We start from the raw sequence: 18,643 nt of genomic DNA, 5'->3' as shown, positions 1-18,643 counted from the left end.
GCTACAGAATTGCTACTGCTCCCTTGACATTAAAACCAGTAGCAACAGACCAGGGGAGTGACATTTCCATTTGTGAACAAACTGTGAATCATTAGCTCAGATATTTGAGAAATGGAGATTATTCTGAATTTACTAAAATGGCCAAATCTGAATTTATTTCACAGCTCATTAGGGAGCTGTGTATAATAAATTACCCAGCATGTTACGTTCAGCTAACCTGCCAACTCCCTGGTTTATTTTATGCTATTTTATGCTCTGTGTTGCTGAATGTGAATAAGTGCCTATTTGACCACCAGTGCTTCATTGTGCAAATGACAGAGACAGTGACTTGTTAGAACCTTTTTTTTTTTTTTTTTTTAAGTCCAGGTTTAATTATATTATTATATTATTATTTATTTTCACTTGGCTACTCAGTCTCCATGTGCTCCGTGGTCCCACCTTGTCATCTCTAGAAAAGGTACTATTGCTGATGTAGGGGAGAGGGGCAGAGAAGGGATTCCTGTGTGTATTCTTTTTTTAAAATGTGATTTGGCTTTTCAAACAATTTTTTTTCTTTCTTTTTTTTTTTTCTTTTTTTTTTTTTTTTTTTTTTTTTTTCCAGTGTTATGACTATTACCTAAAATAGGTCTCCACAGAGTAAGAAAATGTTTCATTAACTTCTTTGGTGTTTCTAGTACAAAGAATAATTCGTTACTTGAACCACTGACATATATATATATGTAGAATTTTAATGTATTTATGCTTTCTAATAGCAAAATCTTTTGAAGTTGAGCTTTCATGAGATGTTTTCCTGTGGAGTACTTCCATTTTCTGCTAGTGCCCTTCATCAGTGGGATTGATTTTTTATGACTGGCTGTATGAGGCAGTGTGGGGCAATTCCTGTTTCCTCTGGGATGTTTGCATTGAACCTGGTCTAAACACAAATACTGTACCAATTCTGCAGATTTCCCACTTCTCTGTCTTGATTTCTTTAAGTCAGCAAAATCCATGACTTCAATATGTATTCTAGAGTGGCCATTGATTTTTTTCAGTGTACCCTGAGTTGTTGAAAACAAAACAAAACAAACAAACAAAACAGACACTATTGAGTACTCTTTTCTTGTATAAAGAGCACCCTGTGAAAGAAACACAAATTTCAAACGAATGCAAGTAGATTGGTGCTCAAATTGACGAGTATTCTTCCATAAAGTAAGTCACAATGTAGACTTCAATTTACAGGCTGGTATTAAAGGATCAGTGGCGTTCACAGGTACATGAAAACACTGCAGAGGTGTTAAGCCACCTAAATCCAGTGGCCGCATTTTTAACATCGGCCACTTCCCTCTGCCGGGACGAAGCTGGGATTTTGTGGGCTGCCATCTGAGACCTGCAGATGCCTTGCAGCAGGCAGGAGCTGTGAGCTTCACTGGAGACACACTGTGCCATACCGACTGTGTACCACTTCTGAAAAAAACAATTCCCCTCACCTCCACCCCAAATACATCTGCAAACTTCTGACCAATATCTTCTGACACTGACCAGAGCAGGGAACGGAGAGTACCTGCTATGTGTGACAGAATAGAGGTGTTTCCATTTTCTCCAAATCATACAGTCTACTTTAATTGCTTTCCTGTAATGATATAGCAATATGATGTTGGATTTGTATGAATAATTCAGGGCAGTAAAATGATAAAGTTATCAACAAAAGATGGCTTACGGTGATTATTTAATGCATTTCATAGATGTTTCAAAGACAAAAAGATACATCTGCAGGTGGAATGTGAAATACCACATTGAGAACGCATACAAATGTATTAACTCTATTACCGGGGTAGAGGAAAAATAAGAGTCAGCTGAAGATAGTGAATAAAACATTTTTATATTCCCCAAATGTATGCTCTCTTGTTCTACTAAATAATGAACAGAAGATCTTCTGAAAAATTCAGATAATCTCTTGTGCAATAGGTGCACTTTATTTTATGAAAAGGCACGGGAAGATGTAAAGAAGATACAAGGAGTCTTTTCTACTAGGCTGGTTAGTAAATGTGGCACTGCGGATTTTATGTGTAGGCTACACATAACAGGGGTTGTTAGGGCTTTACCTTAGAAATAATTATCTGAATGCTTCTTTCTTTGTCACCCTCACTCCCTGAGCCCCCACGCATTGCATGGTGTGGGAATGCTCACCTGAGGGCAGGTTAAAAGCAAAACATGAAATGTTGCAGCTCTTCAGTTTTCAGGCTGGGGCTGCATTTTGTGCTGCCTCTCCTGCCAAAGCAAGTGCTGGAACCAAAGGAACTGAGGGAAACTCAACTCAGCTTTTCAGCGCAAAACCCAGTGGCTGCTAAAGCCTCCTGATGGTTTCAGCTGTGCCAACAAAACGTGAGTGGTGGGGTGAGGAGAGCCCACCTTTTCACTTTTTCAGTAGTAAAGCTGGCTTGTATGCTTGTTCCCCAGCTTGGAGCGCATGCTTGGGTACCTCCTTGGTACTAAGCAGGGTGACTGTGGTCTGTGCTGCTCTTGTAAGCCAGCCACCATGAAAGCAGGCAAAGCAAGCAAGGTGTTTTACCCAGCAAGGGATCCTCCTGCATGCTTAATCCCCATTTCTGCACCTTTTCCTCAAGAAAGGTGTTTTTCCTGTCCGGTGTGATATAAGCATTTGGGGAAGGGGAGAACATGTGGATGCACATTTGGAGAACTGCCTCAGGCTCCTGCCAGTTTGCATATTCAACTGCTTCTGCTGCAGAGACTCCAAGGACTAAGTTGGCTCCATCACAGCCCGGGCAGGAGGCAGTGTGTGCACAGCCAGCCTGCTCAGAGGGGCTTGAGAGTTTACAGCTTAGACCTTGAAGGCTGTCCAAAGACCACTGCTTGTCATCTGCCACAGAGAAAAAAGGCTGTAAAGGTGCAGGCTCTGAGTTATAGGGACAAGTCCTAAGTCCCTCTGAAGATCAGATCACAGTTTGCTTTCTGCAAATCATTTGTCCATGCAGTGAAATCCTCCATGTCCACCTGCACTTCTGCAGTGCAAGCATCGCTGGACATCTGCCCCTGAAATAACCTTGAAGATTCCTCCTGTACAAGTGAATCACCTTGTTAAATAAGACCCCCCCCCCCTTTTTTTTTTTACATTCGTCCCCATTTAAAGACAAGTTAAAGAGAAATCTTTAGTGTTAGAGAAAAAAAAAAGGATCTTGATTTAATTGTCTTGTCTCTTTTTTCCCCCATTCTATTACCCTTTACACTATTCATTTACTCTTTTACTATTAAAATAGCTATCTGATGGTGGCATTACTGAGTGAAGTGATACAGATATGCTAAGTGGAGTGTGACAGATGAATTCCATAATTTGAAAACCTGCTAGCTATGAGGTAGCAAGCACTGCCTTTTTCTGGCTTTATTGACTATTAAAGCTCCATTTTGCAGTGCATACTGTTCCAATGACATGATTTTCCATGCAAAAAGTCTTGATTTTTTTTTTTTCCTGAAACTAAAAGGCTTCCCTTCTGAGATCAGATGGACTATGTAATTTTGGGGTCATTTACTCAGCCCTGAGAAAATACTTTGTTTAGTTAATAAAATGGCTTTTCATCCGCTTTTTAGAATATATTTTTTATAGGTAAATTAAAACCTTGCTTATTAATTGCAAGGCACACAAGTGCTGTTGGCTTTCTCTCAGTGCACCCATGCCAAGGCTGTTGATGGCCAGGACGTGGCAAGGCAAAGGGAGAGATCCTGGGCTTGTACAAATCCATTTGGTCTGAGCAATCCTAATGGGAGGTCTGACCACAAATCCCTCTTAATTCCTTCCTGTGATTGCCTTCTGCTCTAATTGCTCTGTGGAGGGGTACAGCAGTTGTCCTCTCGATAAGCTGACAAACTTTTTAGATTGGAACAGCAAAGCGTTTTCTGTCGGAGGAGGCTTCCACGTAACGGGCTAGGAGTGCTCATCTCTATTTTGGCTCAGTTCAGTTCAGCAGCAAACAGCTGAGGAGTAACTTCATTAAACGTGTGCTGTGTGGCCAGGGACCGTTGCTTTGCCTAAATCCATGCTTACTGTGGAGTGTGTTACTTTAAAGAGGGAAGGCTAGGAGTTCATTATGCATTTATTCTTGTGGTAAAGATAATTGTATTTGTCTCTCATACAGCAACTCTCATGGCCTTTGATATAGATGAATTAAACCTAACCCAGCCATTTGCTTTGCAAACAAAATCATACACATTTGTCTTTAAAAATCATCTCTCAAAATAGGCTTTTATTTTATATATGAATTTATTGTTAACAGAACTATGTGCTGAAAATGAAAGGCCAGATTTTTGATCCCAGTTACCCACTAAGCAATGGAAATAAATGTGCTGAGGCTAATAGAGATGCATGCAGATGTTTTCATGATAAAACAAACAAACAAACAAACCCAAACCTTGTCTGACTGTTAACTTTGGATTGGCGGCCTTGTCCTTTGCTTTGTGGTGGCAGTGTGGTAACTTGGCTTAAGTCTGGGGGGAGTCCTCTCATACTGGCAAGTTTTTTAGGAGATGAGACCTCAGGTACAGTTTCTGATTGTCTACAGTTTGGGATCCTTGCATCCTTTTTCTGAGAAGTTTGCGAATCCCCAGATTTAGGCCATGAACTAACTGAAGTGGATCAGAAAGCAGAGCTTTTATTCCTTGTGGATTTCTCAAGTTGTACATTTAGAGGGATATTCAGAGAGCTCAACCACAGGCATGCAAATCCACATTACAAGAAAAGAGTGTTTCTTTCCCAGGACAATTAAGAGAAGATGACCAGTTTAGAGGCTTTGATTTGCCTTCTATCCACTGACTATGTAGGAAGGGTGCAGCAGGCAGTATCCTGTGCTAGATGGTGTGAGCAGCCGTGTTTTATTCATTGCTAGGCTAAAAACATCTGAATGAGGGCTTTAAAAATAACTGAATTAAAAACTCTTTATCCCATAAAATGTTACAATGTGTTTTTGGGTTTTGAGAGATTTACTTTTTAACTGCTTTATCATGACACTTTTACTCAAGGACACAAACATGCTGGTGTTATTCAATCTAAACCAAGTTCCTTCTGGCTGCTCCTGTTGCTCAGCCTCCAGGTCACCTGCCTTTGAGCCCCCTGAGGGCTCCAGTTTTTGGTAAGCTCCCTCTGGCCAAACGCCCAGTCCACATGAACGCACTTGCTATGATTTTCAAAATCCTGCCCAGATGGTCTATGCCTGTGGAATAGTTACGATGCTCGATCTCCCATTTTCCTCAGGGGAGAAATACATAATTTAATTTGTGGGTTTTAGTAGTCTTACTAATGACTTTCTGCTTGTTCTGTTGTTGTAAGTAGCTACAGATGCTTTACTGGCACTTTTATATTGTCCCGTATTGTTGCTACCCGTTGTTCGATTTCAGGAGGGAGAGATGTAAACTGTACTTCAGCTTCTCTGGGACCAAGCTGACAGAGCTCCTGAAAATGAGGCACATGCTGCTGCTGAAGATTTTGCCTTCTTGCGTAGCATTTCTCAACAGACAGCTATAAAAAGTAGTTCCACGTGAGCAACTATCAAACCTGAAAACTTCGTCTCATGAAGTCTAAAGATTATCAAGTAGGAAACGGCCAACTTTTGGCTCAGAACTTGCCCAGTAGTGACACACAGCACATTATTAAAGCAACCCCTAAATATTTTGCTGGGGAAGATGCCTGACTCCTTTGTTATCAGCATCTCAGCAGTGCTGACTTCAGACTTGGGCCTGAGGAGCCCAGTTTGTCTCCTGACACCAAGGGCTGGCAGGTCTGTGCAGCATCCCACTGGTGATATTCCCCTACAACACAGGACGTGCTGGGTTTGTCTGTAGGGTTCCAGGGGCCTCCTCTACTCTTCGTAAAAGAACCTCTCCCTTTGTTTAGGAGTGTTTTAAAAAGCTGTGGTGCACTAGTTAATCATGTAAGAACAAAAATGATAATGTCATCAGTGCGCACTGGTAGGCTGTGCAAAAGGAAGATACAAGAATGCTGCTATTTTCCTCTTTGGACACAGATTCTTCTTTACCCTTGAGCACATCTCATATTATTCCAGTGCTACAGCTAGCTGAAAACAGAAATGTTTTCTGAGAGAAACTTTGAGAGAAAGTTTTTTTTTTTTTTTGGCCCTATTCATTAAATTTTTATTTTTATTCTGGCTGAAGAACTAAGTGTTTAATTTTAAATTGGTGTCAGTCTGCCAAGGAAGTCCTCTGAAAGAAATATTTTGAGGCTGAGCTTGTGGTTCCCTCCAGTTAGGTAGTCCCATGCTTAGCTTAACCTAATTCACACACCAGGGGTCAGTCTGCTTTGCTGTAAATGCTGTGAATTCACATGCTTATTAGAAACCCGAGGCCATTTTTTATTACTAAAACTGGATACACCAACAGTTCACCTTGAAGCTGGGAGCTCTGTACCAGCTAAATCTGCAAAGAAAAAAAAAAAAAAAAAAAGTGGACTGTGATCATGTTCCTTTACTAGTTATTTTCAGTGTCCATTCTTAGCTGTTGTGCTTTTGCATGCAAAATCAGCTTTTGGAGAACAGAATGAAACCCCCGGTTCCTTTTTATTGACAACAGCATCAGCAAAGCAGGTTCTTTATCTGTAAAGAGACTTGCAGGCACAGCCAGTTCCTCTCGGGGCTGACAGAGTGCCAAGAGCTCTGGCACAAAGACTGCTAAACCGGGTGGGCTCTCACACAGCATCTGCGGCGCTCGTACGTGGCTTGCTCTCCGTGGAAAGTCACAGCAGAAAGCAAACTGGAGCACGGTCTTTTGTACGGCAGCGGTGCCCGTGGTTGTCTGCAGCTCTGGAAAGAGAAAAAGGCAGAGGATGTGAGGGTGCAGCGGGGCTCTGTCATGCATGCACAGCGAGGAGCCCTCGTCGGCTCATCCCTGCCAGTCAGCGCAGTAGAGCATCGCACCAGGATTATGTCTGGTACATCTGCAGCACTACATGGCTTGCCAACTGCCTGACAGCTTGAGGTGCTGGGCACACGGAAAAAGAGCTGATGGTCAGGAAAGGAAGAGCAAAGCTGTATTTCACTGCTTTTTAGACAGGGCAAAGGGCCACTTATTTAATACAGTTGTACAGGGCACCTAGCAAGTGGGCTGAAGGGCGTGCGTCCTTCCAAATGTGGGCGCTTGGGTCTCCCGTTGCAAGGTGGCAGAGGTGAGCCAGGGTTCCTGGAGAGCTTCCTTGCTGAAAACAAATTCTGTATCTCATCAGCTTGGAGAACTAACTGTAACTGCATCAGGCTCCACTATGCAGCCATTGATTTTCCCTTTCCACTGGCAGATTTCTAGTCCTAGAGGATTGCAAATGTGATGCTAAATCCTCCTTCATGTTCCCTTTACATACAGGCAGCATCTTTAGCCATTTAGAGTACTCCACACAGTGGGGTGTATTGTTTCTACCCAGGGGACGTATTTTAGAGCGTTTTTGAAGGTGTTTGTTTGAACTGAGTTGCCTTCTGCAGCACGAAGGCCTGGCAAAGCATGCTGACAGCTTACAGGTAATCTGCCCGTGTTGTTTCCCAGGCTGTTAAATGCCACAGCTCTCCTTGTCACATCTGTCTGTATGACCCTGTCCCCAGAACGGTTACGGAAATTGCAAGAGTGCCTTATAGAGACAGTTGTCAGCCTAACAGCAGATTTGGCTATTTTTTCTTTTTCTTTTTTTTTTAAAGCAGAGATAATTCTGACAGCTGGATGTAACCACACGGTAGCTGTCCTGAAACTGCTTGCAAGCTGGTCCCAGCCGTTCCTGACTAGGAGCTGTTAAACTGAAACTCGGACTCCAGAGGTGTTGAGTGACACGCTGTTGTCCTAACGTGTCAAGCAACAAGTGCTGTACTTCTGGCAGCCCAAGCTCACATATCGGCTCCTGTCAAGGTTTTAAAGTCTGCTGTGGCAACCGTCTGCTTTAGCTTTGCTCCTCCTCAGAGCCAAAGTACTTACTGCTGAGTTGTCACACGCCAACTAATACAAACAGCAAGCCTCTCTCCGTCCTGATTTGCTAAAGGACGAGGGAAGTCTGTGCATCGTTAGCTTCACGTAAATTACTGCATTCTTTCCTGCCAACTTTGCTGTACAGGCAGCAATTTTGGGGGCTTTAAAATACTTCTGTGCAAACATTGTTTGTGATAAAGAAAAGCGTGAATAAACAGGTATGTGTCAGCAATAGGAAAACAGGTGGAAAATGCTTTCTCACTATGAACACAGGTGTTTCACGAGAAGCCACAGAAGCATTTCTGGCGCTAACAGTACCGTTTGCACATGGAGCTCGAGTTTAAAGCCCTCTTCTTCTCAACTTCCACGTTCAACTTCCGAGCTCCAGGATGCTGTGTGGCCTAAGACCACTTGTTGGTGTCTGCATTTCTGTCTGGTGATTAGCAGTGGCACTGAGGGAGGCTTGGAGCCCATACAGGCAGGTCGTGGAGGAGCATTCAGCATTGTACCTTGCAGAGGGGAGGCAGCTGTCTCAGCAGGCTTTATTTCAGGTTACGTGGTGGCCTCAGGTGCTGTGAAGATGGCAGGCTTGATGAGGTGGTAATCTTTAAAGGGTGATGCTGCCAAATTGCAGGCAATGCCTGGGCTGTTGTCACCTACTTCTGCTTCCAGCAGAACAGTCTGAACACTGCTTCCCATGCTGGACTGGGCCCTATACCTGCCAGGAAAGCCGTCTGATCTCAGGAGAAACATCTTTCTACATCTGATATGTGTGCAACAAGAAGAGCACTAAGCTGGGGGGCAGGTGCTGTAGCTGTGTAGGCAGAAGAGACTAAACAGGAGGAAAAAACAGAAAAAAAAACAGAGTTATTCAATTTGATGAGCATATTTGCCTTTGTTTTTTAATTTTGCTGCATTTTCCAACCTTTTCAAGCTTGAGAAAAACTGGCACTGGCACTGCTTGAATGAAATAAATAAAATCCTCTTTTGTTCGCTTGTCTAATTCCAAGTTTTCAGGAATTCTGTTGTTTCTCAGAATCCTCTTGCTTTGAGAGAAAAATGTCACAAGAATTTTTTTTTTAGTCAATGCATGTAAAAGTAAAGGACTGATCATTTTTCTTTTAGCTCAAGATTAATTTTCAGGCTGAGACTGAATATTAAAAATGTCATACTAAATGGCAACTTTTCTGAAAACTTGAAAATTTGTGAAAGAAGGAGGTTACACTGACAGATGTTTCAGAAACCCAATTAATGAAGCCCTGAAATGAAAAATACTAAGAACGATTTTGCTTCTTCTGTAAGAAGAAATAACACGTAACATTTCAAAAAGCAATAAAAGACCAATCACCCCAAGAACTTCAGATAAAAAGTAAGATTCTAAAACAGGAGCTAGGTTTCCTTTTGCCATTGTAAACCTTTTAACATATCTATGGATAGAAAAGTCTGAAAAAAAAATTGATTATATTTTGTGCCAATTATTGAGGTTTCAGGATTTTTCTACATTCTACATTAGCAAACAAAACCTTTTGAATATTTTTTGTTGCTGAAATAATTCCTTTTGAATGCTGCAGGTGTTCTAGCCAAGGCTTTTCTTCTCTCTTACTGGTCAGAAATTATTAGAGAGACCAGATTGTTCGCACCATCAAAATCTTTCCATCCGAATGAATAAATCTTTGGAATTGCTTCAGCATCAATGCAAACTGCATATTTGAACAACATTTTGTTTTCTTGAAACTATTCCAAGTAACTCCAACTTCACGCTGCACATAATGGCTTTACACAAAAGAAAGATGCATTTAATCTCAGCCGTAAGAGCCTGGATTTGCCAGTGCTGTACTGCTGCCATTTGTGGGAAATGGCTTTGCATTATTGTATTTCTTTTCATCATCCTTACTTAGTGGCTGATCAGCTTCTGATAATGTGGTTACTTGATCTTACCCTGTGAAATTACAATCCATTATCCAGTCAGGATGTGTTCTCCGAGGGGGATTTAAAAAATGCTGTCAGTAATATACTCAGTTGAAATTAAGTGAGGACACGAAGTAAGCTTACACTGCTGCAAAGTACAGGGTATCAGCACCTGTCCTACATTAATCCACTCAGTCTTCTCCATTTAGTCTGTGGTGTGGCACGATAGCTTGAAACTGCAAGGAAATGCAGGGAAACTTGCTGTCTGTCCACGCTCTGAGGACTCACATCAACCTAGGTGCTGCTTTGTTGCTTGCTTTGCTGCTGGGGTGCAGGCTGGCAGGGAGCTCATCACACCACTGAGTTATAGAAGTCAAACCATTGGCTTTCCTTACGGGAGCAACTGCACATCACAGTGCCCAAAGCCTGCTGTGAGACCCTGAAATGAAGTCAAACAGTTGGAAGTAAGTTTCTAACCTTTGATAACTGAGGTGCCTTTTTTTTTGTTTTAGGTAGGTTGACAATGGAGTAAGGGAACATCACACCAGTATTAAGACCAATGTACAGAAACACTTGTTGCCATTGAAAGGGCAAAGGCTGCTTCAGGAGATGCTAAGGGCTGTGGTGTAATGCTGTAGGGAACACACTGCAGGTAAAGGTCAGCACAATTTTACTCATAAGTATTTATTGAGCAAGCTTGGGTGACATTTCTTTATCTCCCCAGACTGCTTTCTAATCTTTGTCTCGAAGAAACTATTAGGACAAAGTATATTGTCAACATAAAACTCAAAACATGAACAGTGCTGAATCCCCCAATTCCGACTGTCTGCTAAGTGCCAGGACCCAAGACCATACATACTTTTAAAAAAGCATCCTTGTTTTTAGACCATTAGAGGCTAAGTTCTCAAAACATTTGTCTGTTTCTAAGTGCTACACAGTGACCCAAGTGAAAAAGAGTAACAGAATGGATAAGTAAAAAAATTGATGGAGTATTTCACAGTCACATACTTCCAAAAACCTAGTATTTTGGGGAAAAGACCCTCTTATGACTCAAATAATGAATGAGTAACATCAGGAATATCAATATTTACATTGATTTACTTGAACTACAAACGAACTGAAAATCCTAAACTACACAACTGTGGATGTTGATGTAAATGAATAATTTCCTATTTATTGTCAATAACATCAAGAGAACGATCTAGCAGGTCACCTACAATAAATCCTTTGGGCCTCTTCATTACCTGGAGCATCTCCTGAGGCTTCTCCATCGCTGCAGCCCAACAGCTGTCTTTTACAATATATCCTGACTGCCATCGGATTTGAGCTCTGCATATTTTGGTAGGGAAGTAGGTGTGTGTTTGTGTGCGAGGGGCTGGGGGCGGAGGTATCACTTCGTACTTCTTGCAGATAGGATTCCCGTACCCGTCTGTTGGCTGTCCTTATTTCTCTCAGGTCTGTTGCGGATGTCTGTGGGGGACAAAGTGAGTGGCGGGTTTGGATTTGATTTATATTGCAGACTTGCTTGTAGCTGATACCACCCACATCAAAGTTTGAAGTCAGTTTTCAAAGCCAGAGTGGTAAAGCCAAGCCACTAGAGTGAGATTTTAAGTAGGGAGCAAAACTCCATTGCTGTGGTTGTGAGTCATAAAAACTCCTCCTCCTGCTGGGCTGGGACAGCATTGGAGATCTTCAGGCCCTGCTGGCAAGCTGGTCCCTGGGCTCTCCCTTCCCACAGCCTCTGAAGGATGCACTGTGAGCCGTGTGGCTTTTGGTCGTGTGATGTTTATGTTGTGCTGCTCACAGGGTCAGAAAGGTTGGCATCAGCTGCTGCAGAGCCCTGCCAGCTTAGCTGAAGGGGAGGAACGTGGGGGTGTATCACTTTTGCCCCTCCCTAGCAATAAAACTAAGGTCTGGTTCAGACTTTAGAATTATTTAAAATAGCCTTAGGATTATTTTATGTTCAAGAGGCAGTGCTACTGTGCTTTTCTTTCCCGTCCATTTCTTATTTGCTAAGAGATTTAGCTTCAAAATAGAAAATTTAAGTACCAAGTGGTTGTAGCAGTGCCACTGCAGCGCTTTTTCTAAGTGTCTTTGCATGTGTGTGTGTAGAATATTTTAAATTCAGTTTGAGGCTGCAAACATAGGCATGTGCAAGCACAGAAGTCCCAGAGCTTCTTCATGCAGGTTTTTCTTTTTTCTTCCTCCTCCCTCCCCCCCAAGCAATGCAGCCTTTAATTACATGAGAAAATGGCACTTGGGAATAATGGTATCAAATTTTCTGTACAATACACTGCAATCTTAGACCTTTGTTTCTAACAGCCAGGCTTAAATGTGTAAATTCCTACTCTGCTTCAGAGGCACATTCTAGTTGTTACTAATGTGATATGAGTAACAGAATCAAAGTGATGTTTAAAAGCATTATCTCCCAAAATAATTCAGTACACCGATTCCTAAACTCGCAGCCAGATGCAGCCAGGAGCCAGACAAACAAATTATCGTTACTGTTTTTACAAATGTTTTTTCAAATGTTCTTTTGCATCAGGTCCTTAAATCCCTCCTCGGACGGCTGAGCAGAAAGAGCCTGCACAGCTACCTTCCTACCTGGCTCTGAGCACATCAGACTCAAGATGTGGAGCAGCTGTAATGAGATCAAGCACAGTACCAGGCCTATGGGCTGCACGGCTGCCAAACGAAGGTGGTGAGGACATGAGGCACGATGTGGACCACCTGGACATAGCAGTTGGGATCTCCGTTAGAAAAGAGGTCTTGCTGCTTGTTTGCGACACAGTTGCTCTCAGCACCTCCTTCCCCAGCAAAAGGAGTGGCAGAATCTCTAAAAACGATGAACCAAGGTGCGTATGTGTGACCCTGGGACTCTGCTTCGAGTCGCGTGTACCTATAGCACCGAATACGTGGGTCTTTGGAGTCTGTGACTCGGGCGCATTGCTCATTTCTTTGGGATCATGAAGCCAGTGGGAAATGAATAACCTTGCTTCCACCAAGCATGCGGAGTGCACAAGATAACAAAGTGATGTGTGAGGGGCTGCTGACAAGCGCCTGGAGTGACAGAGATGGTCCTGTGCTGCTGACTTAACAGGCGACATTTTGCAGACCGAAAGGAGGTGACCGGTTCTCTGGGGAAGAAGGGGTACAAAACATGACCAAAGGTGACAAGGTACTTCAGAGGCACCTTCAGAACCCATCTGAGATCTCATGAGATCCCTTTGTGCCAGGCTGTCTACAAAGGCACAGCTCAAGAGAGCGTCACAAGAGAAGGAACATGGTCTGAGAAGGGGACAGCAGAGAAACAGCAGCTCCCTAACCACACAGGACATCCAGTGTCCTAAACAGAAACTAAATGCCAAGTCCTAGCCCCTGCCCAACACTTTGTGACCCATTTTGTCATGGCCTGCACAGCCTGATGCTTGTTTAAGATGCTGTAGGAGAAGTATTGTAAAAAGCCAACTGCAGCTGTTGCTTGTGTTGTGAAAACATCAGCAGTTCAGTAAACCAGAAATAATGGCCCTGCCCCATCTGGAAAAAAAAAAAAAAGTGCCTTTCAGAGGGATGGCTTAACAAAGTGCCTGCCCATCTGCAAAATGGCTCATGTCAGGCAACTGCCAAGTGAGGAGAGGAGGTAGAGCCACAGTATGAGAGTTACGCCCATCTGCGTGGCCCCTTGAAAATATCGGCCCCTTATATGGCAGGAAATCGTGTGCGAGTTGAAGCTGTCAGAGATGATATAATTCTTGCTGAGTGCTCTTTGACTCCTCTCAGAGTCCCAGAATGAAGCTGAGGTCAGGGAGTCAGGGTCTGTTGGCTACTAGCCCTACCAGAGCTTTCAGAAGCTGCTGCACCAACAGCTCGTACCTATGTAATGCTGATCAGTAACTCTCACCGTTGGGCTGATTGCTGGCCCCTCTGCACGGAGACTCTCTGTCTCCAGCATTGAGGTCTGAGGCAAGGTACATCTACTGCACTGAAAGTGAAGATGTGCCTTTTGTCCAGTAATTACCATTTCCCTTCTGTGTGCACTTATACATAGAACAGGCTGAATTACTTCACATCAAGCCAGGAAAACCAAACCCATTGATGACATGCAAGCAAGTGCAGTACTTGGCACATCGATGGCAAAATATCCACTGCTTTTATGCACCTCTCTTTTAGAGCTTAGGTTAATGGTGGTAACTCTATCCCTGATTATTTTTGGTAGAGTAGCTCTCACACACCTTATATGCAAGTTTTATATTTGCCTTCAGTCAGTCCCCACTCACTGTGTATAGGAATGGTGCTACAGTCTACCCCTAGGTCCTTAATTTAATACAATGAAGAAAGGGCCAGTCATCTTCAGGGAAACCCTACTAGTTACTGTTAGCTAAGGACTTGGCTCTCTAAAGATTCTTTTTAATCAAAATATTAAAATCGCATATCATTAGCTTAGATTGGAAAAAAAATCTTTTTTTTTTTTTTTTTTAATATCGTTTTCCTGGAATTGATTCATGTTCATGAAATCTTCATTGGTCAGTAATAAAATTCTGACCATTTAAATGTCTACAGGAAATCAATTTTTTTTTTCTCAGAAGTTGTCATTTTAAATAATGTTTTAAATATACCCACAATAATGACTGCAACACCAATTCCTTATATGCACAGAAATTAGTCTTAATTATCAATATCGTTCTTTTTTGCTTTTCAGTTGAAATAAATTTAGAGATATACTAGTATCACAGAATCACAGACTCATCTAGCTTGGAAGAGACCTCCAATATTACAACTGACTGATTCATAGATTTTAAGGCTAAAAGGGGGTACTATGTCAGTCTGTGTCATCAGTTGTTCAGCAATTTATACAGTTTCCTTATAGTATTCTGTTGAATTAAGTGTACTTCACACTTCAGGACAATTTTGGGCCTATGTGTTCTGTGATCTTATCTGTCTTTTTATTAAGGCCCTTACAGTCAGCCAATAATTTGTCATTCTCCACGCTCTGACCAATTTGTACCAAAATTTCTGCAAATTTTCTCTGCTTGCTATATCAGATCTACCAGGGTTGTGGTTCCTTTCACTCCTTTCATCTAGACTCAGAGACAGGCATACTTCTTTGATCACAACATAATCTTGTACAAGTCTAATGACAACGTTTTCTTTGGATGCTGATTTGTTTTCCCTCAGTGGCAAAACACTAACTGATTTCAGTATAGCCAAAATTTCATCCTTATTGATACTGGGTAACTAGTATTCTATTTCTGCACTGCCATAATCAGCGCTTTCCACTAACAGAGTCAACAAAGGCATTTCAAAGGCTGCACGACTGCATCAACAAATAATAGGGCTTTTCTCAGACCTTAGCTACCCAAATGTTTGCCATGTCATATGGACGTGTAGCATCTTAGTTATAAGTTGGGGCCAGCCTATTTAGTCAGAACATCTGGCTAAAGAATCATAAATAAATTAGACTACTGCTTGGTGTTGCAATGCCCAGTGCTGTCACCACTGAACTCAAGCCTGCTCATGAGTTCAGCGCTTGCTAATTTGCTGGTTCTTTCTCATGTGTCTTTTCCATATGTCTATACGCAGCACACAGGTTTCATGTATGCAGGCGGATCCTCCAGCACTTTAGCACATTTATAAATTGCATGTAGTATGGATTATTCCTTGATGTAGGAACAACGAGACTCATGCAAATGAAGATAAGCATATGTGACAATTTTTCCAGGAGAGAAGCTTCAGCTGGGAAATGGCCTTCCCTGGGGAGGATCCCCTCACTCTCTTTTTTAATTTCTGCAAAAACTTACCAATTATTTTTTCAGTTATTTCAAAGGACTTCTTGCCATGTGCCGCTGGAAAAGATGTGGTGACCACTAAATTTTCTGCAATAGCAGAATCAAAGATAAGAGATTAGTTCTGATTCTACCCCCATCTCCCAGAGGGGGTGTAGTTGTGTAGTCCCCTTTATCTTGTTGAAGGTTTTTTTTTTTTCCACTTAATTAAAATTCCTTGGTGTCATATGAACCTATATGATTTTTGTGATTGTAGTTTTCCTGAGGTTTTGCCATATAGAAATGTATTCATAACTTACTCTATGCTTGTCTGTAGAAATCTGTGGTGGCCTTCTAACACTGTAATCCTAGGCAGCTCAGGGAAATTTAGGGAGAATCTCAGGATGCAAAAGTGCTGCTATTTATCATTAAAACATATAAAAAGCCCTAAAAGGAAAAATAAAGTTTAAACAAGACTTGGGAAAGCCCTTTCAGAAAATACATGTTGTTTTAATTAAATCCTTATTAATAACCATTAAGGCTTTTTTTTTTTTTTTTTTTTTTTTCCCCTGCAGACTTTCATTGTGAAAAGTAGTTGCAAGGAAAGAATAAAAAAATAGAAAAGTGATCAAAGCCCTGAATTAGTGTCTTTATGGTTATAATTTCCATTACTTCAGCTGAATTTCCCTGGTGGAGCTACGAGGAAACCTCTACGCTATTCAGTAACAGCCAGTTCACGTACTAAATACAAACAGGTACAAAATCCTCTCAATATTTGCAGGCAACCCCAACGTTTTGCTGATCAGCTCCTTGCATTTTGTTAGTGAAAGTGCTTGGGGCCTCCATGAGAAAGAGGGAAGATTTTCAGAATAGATGATTTCTGACATTGCTTTACAGCTACATATTATGGGTGTGCATACACACACAATATATATATATATATGTATATGTATATACACACACACGCACGTACCTATGCATATGCCTATCTGTGGGCACTTTTAAACAGCTGTCTCAGTTGATAACAGTGCAATTTGCTGCCACTCATTTCTGATTTCTCCAGGGCTCTGGAATTTCAGGGTCAGACTTCTCACATTAGGGAATAAATATAATGTGTTGTTTTAAATGATGGTTTAAATAAAAAGGAAAAAAAAAAAAAAGCAGCAATACAGCACATCACAATAGTCGGTTAAATATAGACACGGATTACAGAGCCATTGTTTTCACTCCTGCTAAATAAGACAGTACTCTTAAAATGGAACGCCACTTGACCTTTCATGTCTCATCAGTCTGTGATTGTATTTAACTGATGCGGGGAGGAAACATTTTCCCCCTGGAACTGTCCCCTGTTGATATGACGGTCACTACTGCTGGGTCGCACAATGCTCAGAAGGCAGAAACTCGGTGCCCCCGAACACAAGAGGGATCCTGCAGCTCATGGAGGAACTTTGTCCATGTCCCACAATAACACACGCTCTTTTTTCAACTTTTCTCAGCTTGTGCTCTCTGCTGGCAATCTCAAATCACCACCAGTGCTCAAACATTCAAAAATTACTTACTTTGAAGTGGAAATCCTTGATGTGCAAAGCAAGAAGCAGATCTGCATTGTGGACAAGGTGAGTGTATTATTCCAGCATGCTGGGGATGTGCCTAGTACACGCAGTGCCACTTCAGGGATTCTGTTTTCTCTCTGCTGTGATCTTCTTCTGTAATGGAAACACTTTCATTCCTCCCTCTGGGAGATACTCAAAACTTCTGCTCAGTCACGATCCTTGTCTGTTTTCTTCTAGGATTTCTACAAATGAACCAACACTGATTTCTTTTAGATCAGACTGTGCTTTGGACTCAAAATATGTCCTTTGCATGTCTCTGAATGTAACGCTTAGATTACACTGATGATTTCATAGCATGATACTTAAATGTCTGCTTCAGAATAGATATTAAAATGTAATACATTTGCAAAGCTTAGCATTTCTGTAATGTTATGGGTTCTTGCTGTATTTTCTATTTTTAAAAAAGTGACTTAGCTGAGTTTTTTTTTTTTTTTAATGTTGTGAATCATTAAAGATATAAACTACATTCAAATTGTCTAAGCAGAATGAGATGACTGGGTAGGAAAGAACTTTACAGCACAGTAAACAGCAGTTGAAAACATACCTCGTATTTACATTACAGTTTTGATTCATTGTCTCTCAGCAGAAGAGCTGGCCTCTTGCATACCACTGAAAATGGGAATCCTAAGCTGTTTAGATTGCAGGAATTTTCTGTAACACAGTAGAATTTTGAGACTTACTGTTGCAAAAAGAAAAAATAAAAAGTCCCTGTTCTCACTGGCAACAGCTGGAACTGGTGGATAAGTTTTACTTTCAATGTTTAATTCAATGGCTTTGAAACATTCAGGGTGGCATACTACCAGATTTCTAGTGCTCCTGGTCACTTAAAGGGTGTTTTTGCAACGTGTGCCTAGTTAAAGGCAAATGTCTGATTTGTTCATTCTTAAAAGGCCAACAATTTTTTGAGTTTTTTGAGTTTAGCTAAAGGGGCAACATGTACAAAATGATCAAACAACTATGATGGTTGTCAGAACCAGTTCTAGTGACAGCATCTGTATTATTTGATTTACCGAGTAATATTTATACAATTATAAAAAAGGGCTGTCTAAACACTGTACTGAACGAGGCTTCAATCCATGAAAAGAGTGACCATTTTTCTTATCTTAAACTTTTGTATATTCTCATTAAAAATATATATACTAACAAAAACAGAATTAGGCCAAGAGTGACATTTCAGGAATCCTTCCATTATGCATGGAAGATCTGCAGTCTGTTTTAATTCAGAATTCAGAATGTCTATTTTTATTCAGAATTTTATGAGCCTGAGCATTTTCTGCACCTTTCCCAAACATAGACTCTGCCTCTGTAGTGGTGGCAAAAAGAGTTATGAGTGGTGATTGCAAATTACTCTCCAGATGGAGGTAAAATACACACAGAGGAGCAATAGCAACTGTAAGCTGAAAGCGTCTGCTCAGGAAG

The 18,643-nt window shown here is 41.5% G+C and overlaps 1 protein-coding gene and 2 long non-coding RNA genes across 19 annotated transcripts in view; 2 read left to right on the top strand and 1 right to left on the bottom strand.

The window, feature by feature from the left end:
- LOC140002423 (uncharacterized) overlaps positions 1–16,391 on the top strand; it is a 30,943-nt gene extending 14,552 nt beyond the window's left edge. The window contains exons 2-3 of the long non-coding RNA XR_011808908.1: positions 12,395–12,704; positions 16,187–16,391. This is a non-coding gene — a long non-coding RNA (uncharacterized lncRNA). The remainder of the gene's footprint in view (positions 1–12,394; positions 12,705–16,186) is intronic.
- The window catches only part of LOC119716810 (uncharacterized), a 61,480-nt gene continuing 46,361 nt past the window's right edge, over positions 3,525–18,643 (bottom strand). For 5 of the 12 annotated variants that reach the window (XR_011808901.1, XR_011808897.1, XR_011808900.1 and 2 more), the window contains 6 exons: positions 17,769–17,875; positions 17,171–17,406; positions 11,094–11,319; positions 9,880–10,288; positions 8,260–8,773; positions 3,526–6,800 (listed from right to left, as the gene is read on the bottom strand). This is a non-coding gene — a long non-coding RNA (uncharacterized lncRNA). Of the gene's footprint in view, positions 6,801–8,259; positions 8,774–9,879; positions 10,289–11,093; positions 11,320–17,170; positions 17,407–17,768; positions 17,876–18,643 lie in introns of all 12 variants that reach the window. The other 7 variants (XR_011808898.1, XR_011808899.1, XR_011808907.1 and 4 more) reach the window with 6 other exon arrangements.
- TECRL (trans-2,3-enoyl-CoA reductase like) overlaps positions 16,946–18,643 on the top strand; it is a 65,169-nt gene continuing 63,471 nt past the window's right edge. For all 6 annotated transcript variants that reach the window (XM_038178658.2, XM_072037107.1, XM_038178655.2 and 3 more), the window contains exon 1: positions 16,946–17,227. In XM_038178658.2, the coding sequence (XP_038034586.1) occupies positions 16,994–17,227 (234 nt within the window). In that variant the 5' untranslated portion in view covers positions 16,946–16,993. The remainder of the gene's footprint in view (positions 17,228–18,643) is intronic.

Source organism: Anas platyrhynchos, chromosome 4 (assembly GCF_047663525.1).
Source record: "Anas platyrhynchos isolate ZD024472 breed Pekin duck chromosome 4, IASCAAS_PekinDuck_T2T, whole genome shotgun sequence".
In the NCBI taxonomy this organism is placed as follows: domain Eukaryota; kingdom Metazoa; phylum Chordata; class Aves; order Anseriformes; family Anatidae; genus Anas; species Anas platyrhynchos.
This window is presented reverse-complemented; position numbering and strand designations above follow the sequence as displayed.